Source organism: Morone saxatilis, unplaced genomic scaffold (assembly GCF_004916995.1).
Source record: "Morone saxatilis isolate NCDOM2014 unplaced genomic scaffold, NCSU_SB_2.0 Contig3, whole genome shotgun sequence".
NCBI lineage: Eukaryota > Metazoa > Chordata > Actinopteri > Moronidae > Morone > Morone saxatilis.
The window spans coordinates 7029116-7041404 of record NW_023339873.1 but is presented as its reverse complement, the minus strand read 5'-3'; the positions used below and the strand labels follow the sequence as shown (position 1 = coordinate 7041404).

The 12289-nt window shown below is 40.6% G+C and overlaps 1 protein-coding gene across 1 annotated transcript in view; it reads left to right on the top strand.

The window, feature by feature from the left end:
• The window catches only part of efna2a (ephrin-A2a), a 66179-nt gene that overhangs the window by 51566 nt on the left and 2324 nt on the right, over window positions 1-12289 (top strand). Inside the window, exon 2 of the mRNA XM_035674390.1 lies at window positions 7811-8103. Coding sequence (XP_035530283.1) covers window positions 7811-8103 — 293 coding nt within the window. The remainder of the gene's footprint in view (window positions 1-7810; window positions 8104-12289) is intronic.

Here is a 12289-nt window from a genome sequence, read left to right as displayed (position 1 = left end):
AAGCAGGGGGGGATAGAAACACATGAATTGGGGGGGGGGTTAAGACAAAATAAAGAACAAGGAAGAGGAAACAGAAGGAAGAATGAGAGTCACGAAGACTGAAAAAAGGTGAAGTAACAAAAGATGCTGCTAAAAAGTGAGAGAATAACAAGGGAAGGAGAGCGAGTAAATTAATCTGGAGTGAGGAGAGATGAAGATTGAGGGAAAGAAAAGAAAGAAAAGGAGCAAAGACAGAGTGAAGACAGGAGCAGATGAAGATGGAGAGATAGAAACGGAGAGTAATGTGGAGTTAATTGGAGAGACATTGAGAGTGACTGAAGCTGCAGCGCAGCAGACTGAGACAGCAACGTAACTGAGGCTACTTACAGACACACACATCATGAAAGAGCCTGCAGTTTCTTCCTGCCAGAAAGCCAAATGAGGTGAAATTGTGCACATTTCAGATGCTGAATATGAAATTTCACATTTAAAAGACACGTTTTTCATTTGGCCAACAGTGCCTGGAATTGGCAGTGGTTATCCAGCGATAATGGTGCAATCTCTTGTATTATGGTAGAAAGCAAACTGAATGTTCATTACTGTCAATAAGAGAATGATGATAAACTCGGTTCTGGCAGAAAGTATCATCCACTGTGCCTGCAGAGAGAAGTTGGCAACAAAAGTTGAATTTTCCCAAGTTTTGACTTCAACTGAAAGGAAAGATGAATCGTATTGTTTAAAAATTCAAAATCGATCCTCACCTGATTCGTCCACCTGTTCTTTTTGACTCCTCTTCCAAAAAACGTGGAGTGTTGTGGGGAATAAGCAACCGATCTTTTTTTTTACTCTCCAACGCAATAAGAACTTTTATTTCACTGGGCTAGTCGAATGCTTGCATGCTTTAATTTACAGTAGAATTGTTCTTCTTCACTTCGACATTCACTTTTGTTGGTGCATTGCTACATTTGTTGGCACGTTACCACCATAAACTGTTGATGAGTGGTATACCATCACAACAACAAGAAAATGTGAATTGCCCTCCAGAATGAAACAATGCTAGCCATAGCACTCAATTCTGATTATAGCTCAGATCAGATTTCTTTTTGTTTGACTCTTCACATTGTCTTCTCAATGTGGCCCACATCAGATTCCGACATGAACAGGTCACGGTCATGAAGTGACCTGCATGACAAATGTCACGAGTGATGTAAATGTCACATGAATTCAGATATAACTGTTGACACTGAGGTCACATTGCAAAAACAACTGATCTGTATCTGATTTCGACCACACATGAAAGTGGCCCACATTAGAATTGAAAAGATCAGATTTCACAAAAGTCACACATGAGCAAAAATGTCAATCCAATTGTTGACCAGAGCGCTCTTCCATCCTCAACTGCAAACATGTTCAAGCAAAAGAGGAATGATGTTGTTCGTGCTGCGAGTTGGAACTGTGAAACAAAGAAAAAGTCAAAGGGTTTTTTTCACAGTCGCAGTGTTGGTCCCTTACACCTCCATTTTACTGACATCACGCATGACGTAAAGACAGCAAACTCGGGAACTAAGGTGTAGGTCTCTCAGTCAAGTCACAGCAAAAATGTATCACTCTATAATCAGTGACCATTTTATGAGACAAAAATATCGTGTAGTCTTAATCCAGCATTAAAATTATGTTTTGTTGACCCAACCTCCTCCCTACATAGACTCAACTTCTTCTTCCTTTGCTACTGTCATAATTAATAATATTAATAATAATTATTACAATTTGTTCACTGAACAAAAAGCAAACTATGTGTATAGACAAAAAATGACAGTTCCACTCTCAATTATCCCAAAACAATTTCCTCTACTACTATAATTTAGCCCATACAGGACATCATTTGATCTCTTAATTGGGGAGTCTGCCTGACACAGACCTTGTAGGTCAAAACGTTGCATCATTACATTTTTTGGAGCTTCCCTTTGAAGCATCCTTTGAACAAAAATCTTTATGGCGTATGAAAAAGCATTTGCGTTGACTGACACCCCGCACTCAGAGCGGTGTTTTTTAAGGCCGCGGCGTGAATGCCGAATCAGCGAGTGACAGAGGGAGATCAAGTGAAGCTGGAGAAAAAGAGAAAGCTATAGATGGAGACAGGGGTGACATAGTGAGAGTGAGAGACAGAGAGAGAATGAGGGAGAGAGCAAAGCATCCTTTGATGTTTGTTGGTTGATCTGGCCTGCTGTTTAGGACGCAGGCAGGTATGGTAAACATCGGAGGCATCTCCAACCAGAGGCTTTGATCACAGCACTGCTGAGAGATGATGTTGATGACTCAGTGGTGCCTGAATACTAAAAAGTGGCCGCTACACACCGACACACGCACACACACTTATTACTGTACACAGAGATGATTGCATCTACAGTATAAAAATACACATCCAGACTTACACTAACATGCTTGCACTCTTCTCCTTTCTCTCTTAATCTTTCCTTTCAACTTATAACCTCCTCAATTTCTATTTTCTTTTCATCCAGACGTGCGCACACAATAGCATAAAACCCTTTTACACAGAGTCTTTTCCGCTGATTGTGGTCCAAGCCTCAGAATGAGCCTTTTACATCCAGATGAGAGCTAGTAGCCAAAAGCCAAGTCCTTCAGCTGCATCTGGCTAACCTCACCAGACAATTCAATCGCACTGAAAGAGTGAGGAGAATCTGTGAGACATCAGGGAATTATGAACTAAGCAGACCAACATATCATATTGCACAGGTTTGCACAGGTTTGCACACAGACAGTATTTAAAAGAAATGGCTTGAATCGGCGTAACAAATAACTGAAAAGACCGTGTACGGAACAAGATGCACTTCAACACTTCATCTGTTTCATGGGCACATTTTAAGATTCTTTCTTTTTCATGAGGACACGTCTGGGCTTCAAAGCAAAAAATATGATAAAGTTTTGAAGATCTATCTTCCTATCCTTTGTAAGCCTAATTATCAAGTTTTTCTCCTTTTGGTAGTTTTACGTGTGGAAATTATGTTGACTGTCAATATGCCAGAAATACAAAAGGCTATCTTTCTCTGGAAATGAAAGATAATCAAGTTTTATCACCCACAAAATAAGAAGTACATTCACAATTTCTTGTCCCGGTGATAAAAGTTTACACAGAGTGAGTAAAAGGATTAGTGGAACTTTATAATTTAGCACTGTACTTTGGTGTAAGCTACTTTAAAGCCCCTGTGTGTAGTCGCTTGTATCACTGTACTGTAGCATCTGTCGAATTATTATGATGGGATAAGTTTTGGGGAATATTTTTGTCAAAAAATGAGACAAACCCACTGACAATTGGCCCAGTCTAACTATGTGTATGTGTGTGCTTTACTCCCAGTGTCCTCAGGTTGGATTCAAGTGTCTTTTTTGGTACTACAACTTGAGGTCACCAAAGTCAGAAAATTACAAACTGCACACATGCAGTAGGGGCTTTAAAGCAGCCATAATTTACATTTTATAATTTCACCTCATTGTTTAGCTGTCCGGCCCACAACTTTACTGTTCTGATACTCTGACCACTCTCGTTGCGCTTTTTTAGGTGGTTGTGAAAGCTCTAAAAACTACTCAGCACCAATTGGCCAACACCAACAGCTAGCTATTGGACATAGTATGGCATTTAGGAGCTAAATAGCCAAATATTTCCCTCAGGAGTTGGTAGAGAGCAAAAACAGAGCTAAAAGAGAGTGATTTACATTTATCATGTTGCCAGAAACTTGACTCCAAATGAATGATAATGATGCTCCATATCTTTTCTGCAATTCAAAAAGGTGATGAAAGTGTTTTTAAATGTATCCACTATCCCCGAGAGGCCAAGAAATTGGCATGACACTGTGTTAACTATGTCATGAGTTAAGCTTTAGAAATGCTCTGTACCTAATTATTTTATACATTTTGTTAACACATTTTTTCCCAGACTTTTGTTTTTCATTGACTTCCCCTGTATGTTACCAGTATTTACAAAGATATTTTAAGTATAATTTAATTCTCCTTTCCTAAAAAATGGCCAATTGTTTCTCCCCTTTTCCCCATAGTCTTGATTTGTACTAGTGTTAGTGGTACCTGATTCAACCTGAAACAAAATTGTAGGTTGTGTTATAAAGTCAGTGTACAGTTCCATGCATAACCCTTCGATTAAAGTTTACAGACTGTAATTATTTATAACAAGTTTAAATAACATACACACTCTGAGGTCCATTCACCATTATGCACAATGAAGGAAAAACATCCAAATACACTTCACTAACGACACACACACACACACATCACACACATGAAGTTTATGAGGAAGAGACGTGCCGTAAGTGTGAGTGCATTCCCATGTCTTTTTGGCCAGTGCATTGTGTGTGTTTAATTCCAAACGACAGACAGCCTGAGAAGAGGGGGTGCAGGGACACACATCCGCACATAACTGCACAGCAACATTCACTGTTCAACAGCTTAGAGTGCAATGACACACACCAGCAAAAACACACACCTGCACACAGAGTTTCTTCTCGCCTGGACGTATTAGGAATGCAGACAGTGTCACAGGAGCAGGGCAGGGCGCTGAGTAGCTTAATACAACCTAATGTATCCTGGCACATTAGCCTTTTCTTGGATTGAGCATCCTCAGTCATCGAGACCCACTTTACCAAGCTACCATTTTAACCAGCCTCGCACACACAGTTGCAACCAGGCATACAAGCACACACATACACTTCACTGTGTGCCCAAGCGTTCAGATGGTAGTCATCCATAAATGTATCAGTTCACAATCAATAGGCAAAACACATTTCTTTCAGATGAAAAATTACAAATGTACAGATTGAAATGAAAGACAGAAAAACTCCTCCCTCCTCCAGCTGGCCTCGTCCTCCTCTTCTACTCTTTCTTTCTTCCTTTTCTTTCTTTCTGTCTTGTTTCACTCTCATTTCATGCATTCTCATTATCCCTCTCTCGGTCTCCCTCTGTCCCCCTCCACTCCCCGTCTTTCTCGTTCTTTTGTCCTCATTTTGCACGTATCTCCATTTCTCCCCTACCTTTTCTCTCTGTCTCCCTCCCTTCTGTTCTTTCCTTTCAGCCCTTTTATTCTCATTCTGTACATCTCCCCCTCTGTTTCTCTCTCTGCCTTTCCCCTTTAGTTGTTAATCAGAGTTGATTGGGAGCAGAGAGAGCCGAGAGGAGCTCCCCAGTGGATCAATGCCTCTAAATGATCTGTTCAAGGATCCCTTTAGAACCTGCAAAACTCGCTCTGATAGGGCACCGAAGCATGAAGGCGCTCATTTCACATCTAACTCACTTCCTGATTTGCCCTCTGGGAGAGAGATAGGACTGCGGTTATAGGGATAATTTGTCCCAAAGCTAAATATCCCACTAACCAAAAGTGCTTATACCAAAATGTCTTCATTCCAGGCAATCAATTACTGCCAAGGTGAGGGGGAAAATGATGAATTTGTTTAAAAAGCTTAATCTGTGTGTGTGCGTCAAGATTGCCCGACAACTGGGTTTGTTTATGCGTTTTTGATTGAAGACATTTTCCTGCGTCTCAAATTTACTGAGCTTCGAAAAACAAGATTTGATAACGTGCGGCAGCTGAATTTTAAATGTATTTGCTGTGGTACATTTTGAAATTAAATTGATTGTAGCCATGGTGATGTTAATGACGAGTATCAGAAAAAGAGGCCGCCGCAGACACAGACATGTGCACATGCCCACAAAGGGATTCAATATTACACTACGATATCACACTGATGAATTTTAAACAGCCTTTGAAATGTTAGATGGTTCACTGAAGAATGTTTCAAAGTTAAACTTGAATCTTGAATGACTGTGGGTTGTTAAAGATGCTAAAACAAACAGATTATCAAGTCCTACCCTTATTATTTGATGGATGCTGGTAAATAAAATATCAGAACTTTCAAAAATGTAAAATAAAACTGATGTATTGTAATTTCTCTCAGAAGTATGCTGATATGAAAACAAAACTGATATATGAAACAAAATGTGTATTTATTTTAAGAGTTGTGAATAATCAAATAGCCTATTATACATTTTTGAGTACTGATTTCGCATTAGATGAAATATTAATTGATCAGTTTTAGCCTTAAGAACTTTTGCTAATAAATGGCATACATGCAATTCTCCAGCATAGTAAGCTACGACTGTTTTCAAGGGTAAGTAAGTTGAAATTTAGATCAAAATCAATAATGAATAAAGTATTGCGACCTAAAGGCAGATAGACAGTAGCTTATTCTTTTGTATCACAGACATTCCTGTTGTCCAAATGATTAAAAACACATAAATGAGCCACTCTTTTGGCAAAAGGTGACATGTTCCTTCATAACCTGGACACTGTAGCTTAATTTTGAGTTGATTTAAATGCACTACCCTGCTGTCGTTAAACTCACTAGAGCACCAAATGTGTTTTAACCTACAGCTGAAAATAACACTCGCTAAACCAGCCATTTTGAAAAACTGCTTTGGCTTTTTTAAAGATAAAAGTGTACATTCATTTTTAAAGATTTATGTCCTCAGAGCGAACGAGAGAGCCTCAGATAAGATGGGGCAGTCATAAAGTTCAGAGAGACAGACTGCATATTGTTAGCTGTGCTCTGTTAATGGCATTTGTTGACAATAACAAAAATATAGAATATCTGCAGCTTTATCCTTTGAGAGAGACTGTTTCACTCCAGTGACTTCATGATTGTAAACAGAAGTTGAGTTCCCATATAAGCAACATTGGCACCAAAAAATAAACACAAATAGATCCTGTAATGTGCAGGGGGGGGAAATGCAGCCATATGTTTTTAATGTATTATAAGTGCTTTGCAGAGACTGTTGAAAAGGGGATTCAACATCTGAGTTCACGCACCATGTGATGTATTTCCATATGTTACCTACAATTATTTCCCAAGCTCTTTGACTTTTGGCCAGAAGGAGATATATTGCAAGGAAAATTACCACAATATATACCCTATAAAGTGTGGGTATATACTAATATTTCTTCAACCTCTGACCCACTTCTATTCATCATGTCAATCTCAGTGATCCGTATGTGTACCGAACTAAGTGGACATTCACCACAGCCGCCTCTATGCACTGCTTTAGGGGGTGGAATAATAATGTGTGCTCTTTACCATCACATGACCCACTTCTCTGAGTATCACACAAGAAGGCTCATACAAGCACTCTGTCTAGAAAAAGACTACCAAACATGCTAATAAAATTCCCATAAGCGTAGCTTGCCGACCATTATTAAGATAAAACTGGTTACTATGCAAACTTCTGCCGTAACCAGAGGGATTATTATCGATTTTTCTGGCCTTGTCTTGTTTATTAAGTTAAAAAAAAACACCCTCTAGGATGTTTTTGCTGCAAACCACCATGACTCAGGTGGTTTGAAGACCCTCTATCAGAAAGCATTTGTTCAAGTGTCCTTGAGCAACTTGTGGAGTCTCAAAGGGTTGCTCTTTTGTAGACTATGACCTCGGTTCTTGTTGTAGAAATGTGCAAACACAAAAAGGTCCTAAAAGCGATCATACAATTTCATATTATAGCAGTACACAGCATGACTGCATCAAGTGGACCTTCGCCACACTTTACTTTATGCTTCATGCTGCCCAATCATACAGAAATCCAATAAAGGTGGTAAATATTCATAGTATTGTAGAAGATATAGGGTTTTTCCTCAAAATATGTGCCTCATGCTATTTCATTTTACCTCATAAAACTATTCCTGAAGCCTTTTCACCTCTGCCCACTGATTATTTTTATAAATGAAGAAATTTTAATAAACTCTTCCTTGTGTGTCTTGCAGGTTCTGGCACGGAGAGTACAGGGTGGCAGTGAACATTAATGACTATCTGGACATCTACTGTCCTTACTACGAGGGTCCTCCATCCCACGGGCGCATGGAGCGCTACATCCTGTTCATGGTCAACCACGAGGGCTACACTTCCTGCCAGCACAGGATGCGTGGCTTCAAGCGCTGGGAGTGCAACCGTCCCAGCGGTCCTGATGGACCCCTGCGCTTCTCAGAGAAGTTCCAGCTCTTCACCCCCTTCTCCCTGGGCTTTGAGTTCAGGCCTGGACATGAGTACTACTACATCTGTGGGTTATCAGCTAGGCAGTGTGTGTTTCTGTGTGAGATTGCATGTGCAGGTAAAGGGTGTTTGTCTGTTTGTTGTGTGCATGCGAGCGTGCGTGTGCCTGTGTTTGCCGGTTAGCTTCTGTTCAATATGCATTCGTAAACGATATGTAAATATGCAATCAACAGAAGATGATTGAGAGAGTTCTCAAACACAGCCCACCATGTCGCTTGCACCCACAGGCTTGCATAAATACACCTTCCATCTCTCTTTTACTCCCCTTACTCTCTCTCTGACTCTCTTTATTTCTTCATGTAGCTCTCTGCTTCTGTTGAGATCATAAGTGGTGTGCTCAGCAAAGTGGTAAAAATGTCACCAGGCGTAGTTTGTAATCATTTTTATATTAGCTGTATTGATGTTTCTCCTCACTTCAACAAGTGATATATTAGTATCACAGATGGGCCTTGCCCCCTGAGACTGTTTTTCTGAACAGAGTTAAAAAGCTATCATTCCCCCAGCAGGCATGGGACAAATAGTAGCTTCAAATTACTCTTAAACATTGTTTTCGGCTCCTCGGTGTACCAGATGGGTGGGATAGATTTACCGCATCCGGACAGTTAAGAACAAGATCAGTGGGTAATCAAAGAAAAGCACATTAAATTGACTTTCAAAAGCTTTCCTGTCATGTCCAAACTTTCTGGTTCCGCACAGACAAGTGCCACTTTTTCTGTGCGGAGACTGCAAGAGCGGCTAGGCTTCTGACAAGACATTTGCCTGTTTGAATCCACAGACCAGCTGGGAAAATATGTGGAAAGAAAATGATTCTTCTGAGAGAGGACAGTCATAATTCACACAGTCACAAGAGGTCACTTGTCAGGAAAATGTATGCATAGATTATTTGAACAAACAGTCTCGAGCTGCCATGTGGTGACCAGTTGAAGGGTGCAAACTCAGCCACACATTCTCAGATAAATTGTGAATAGTGTGATAGTGGGAAATTACTTTGCAAAAAATAATCCTTTTGTAATTACTAATTTAACCATTTACTTATTATTTTAATGAAACATATTTAATTAGTATTTTACTTATTTACTATTGTGTTCCTCTCTAAAAGTCATACCACATCTTACATTGGTGTTTAGAATTTGTGAAAAAGTCAGACTACTATGCAGCCTGGCTCAGGTCTCTTTATTTCTTTGCTGCACAGTTGGCTGAAAAATGACCTTAACCTTTTTAGTAGGAGATGATGCATTCTCACTGTGACCCATAATGGGATGAGGGTCCTCTGCCACTAGTTTCAGGTCAGCATGCAGGTGCGACATATTTCTTTGTCAAGGTTTTTGCCCTTGGACTTTTTCTGACCTTACAGTGATAGTCTTCTCATTTAGACAGCAGAAGAAAAGAAGCAAAAAAATAACCTGGACTAAAAGGTTTAAATCCAGTTTGTTACATTACATTAATGTGTTCGGATTGAATTTCTAATAACACAATTTTGTAAGATAATAAGATTAAAATTACCTACAACACCATTTGTCTAAAGAATAACTTTTAAAAATCAGTACTAAGTATTTGCAAATATTCATTTGCCCCAGTCTGTTGTCTGCACTGTCACAAAGACACAGCAGGCGAGAGTACGAGAGCTAAAGAGGCGAAGATAACAGCCACCCGATGTCCTACTGCACTTTTCCCAGTCAGCACACACACACACACACAAACAGACACTCTTTTGTTTTCAATCTCATGTAAGGATGGACAGGGCCCCTCCAGAGTTGTATAGTTGCTGACTATAGTATTGTGTTTCTGGGACCCCTGAGGGTAGTGTGTATTCCACAAGATTGGAGTGTGTGCGTTTGTGTGTGTGTGTTGTGGGGGTGGGGTGGGGGGGCCGGTTGTGGGGTCAGTTGTCAAACGATTGTGAGTCCGTGAAAGGCCATGTCCATCATCTTGACTGACAACCACACACGTTTTTGTTTCTCACTGTCAGTCACATGCGCATACAAACACACAGACATGGTCACACACACACACAGGTCAGTATTGATGTGGAACGAAGGCATGTTGATGGTTTTAACCAACCAGCCCTTCCGATGAGTGTGTGTTTTGGTGTGTGTGTGAGTGTGCGGTGTGTGTTTGTGTCCCCTTTTCGCAGTTATGCCACAAAGTAAAACACATCGATCTTTGATGGCAATCTGTGGCCAGACCTGTGTGAGTGTGCGCCCATGTGTGCACGTTGGTGTGTGTATTTGTCATGTGGTTGACATGTTGACAGGTCTGCTCCACCCCTTACTTCTCCCAGCTGCCATCTGATGAGGTTGAGTGATTTTGAATGGGTTTTCAGGAAACGCTGGATTGTGAATGTGCTGGGAAACAGAGGTGCTGGAAGAGCTGATAAGACTTTTAAAAAATGACAAAAGTGAACATTTTAAGAGGGCACGGAGAAAAAGAATGGGGGGAGGTATGTATCTATCGACTTCTTGCCCCTTCTCCCCAAAATGTTGCCATTTGTCAGTGAAACAGTAGGGAACACAAAACAAAGACATACAATAGAAGAGAAAGCTCGATACAAAGCTGGCGGGGCTTCATAGGGGACCACTATGGCACTGTGAGGAAGATATGTGGATGATTTGAAGAAATTTGAGGCAAAGGAAGAGGGCTATAGGGAAGCCATAAAAGGGTAAAGGAGGTGAAGGGCAGAGAGGAGGATGGAGGGAGGAGTTGTGGGCAGAAAGAGAGGGAGGAGAGGCCAAAGGAAGGGTCAGATTTATTTCCTGTGCGCTGTGGATCTTGATGATGGTCCTCTTTAGGGTCACTGTGGGCTCTGGCTATGCGGATTTCCTCAAGGGAGAAGGCCAATAGGTCTTCATGCACGCTTCTGCAAGCACCAGTGTGTGTGCACATTCCTTTTGCAACATCCTTGTATGCATGTGGGTGTGCGTGCAAGTCTGCATGCGTGAGTGGTCAGAGAGTTGTCACCATCTCCTCTAAGGTCTCCAGCTCTATTTCACATCAGAGTGAGGTGGGACTAAAAACCCAGATTCAATTTCATTTACTCTACTTTGAAGTTCAAATCACAGTAACTTTTTAACATTTTCCTCATTTTTTTTTTTTGGCATTCAGCCACGGCGGCACGGTGGCTCAGTGGTTAGCACTGTCACCTCACGGCAAGAGGGACCTGTGTCTGTGGGGAATTTGCATGGATTTCCTTCTTCTTTCCAAAGACATTCAAGTCAGGTCGATTTGAGAGCCAGTATTTCCCTTAGGTATGAATGTGAGTGTGACTGAATCCCAGCGTACGGGCCAAATCCCTCACAGACTTGTTTACATTGCCTGAAGTGCTCAGTATGTTTACAGGAGTTCACAAGCTAAGGAGCATGGGTTTAAGAGAACTTAAAAGGACACAATATAAGAAACCCTCCAACTGCCTCAAGCAATACATTTTGTCAAGAAAGTAATAAGCTGCATTAATGACTACATTACTGTCGAATTATAACAAATTACTGAGTGTTAACTTGCATAATAAAATAACATTCCTTGCTTTACAATGCCTTCCGTTTATTTACCATCTCTGACATATTTGTCTGAAGCTAATTACAGTTTTGTAGGTATGTTTTACTTTGCTGTAACAACTGCTCAGTGAACAAGAATATATGTCTACAAAAGTCTGCATATTCATGTAAAAAGAAATCAGCATTAAATCCCTCTCAGACACGCTAGTTTCCGGCAAAGGACAGTCCTAAGCCCTCCCCCAGTTAACAAAGTCTTAATTATTTCCTCCATATCTGTGTATTACCTTGTTATGAATTGTCTGCCCCATCTCATTAATACGTGTGGTGATTTAAAATGACTTGGGGCAGAATTGTGGAGGTTTGGTGTCTTTCTGTTGTGGGGATCCAACCTGTGACCCTCCCTGAAAGCCCCAGGTTCACTGTTGTCAGTTTAAATATTGGTAAATTTGTTTGAGAACAGGTGCCACTGAATTACAATATCAGCTGAACGAATGAAGGCATTTAGCCAAAACCAACAATGTGTTAGTCTGTCTCTCAATACTTTCTACTTTGCTACCCTGTCTGACTCAGTCCCAAAACTGTTTGTTCCTACTGCAGACATAAATCTTTAAAAACAGGTCACAAATCTATAATTTTATCTCTAAAACTGCTGGGCACTGTAGTTTTTAGCAAGTGTTGCTCAAACAGGAGTAAATAGTGCAT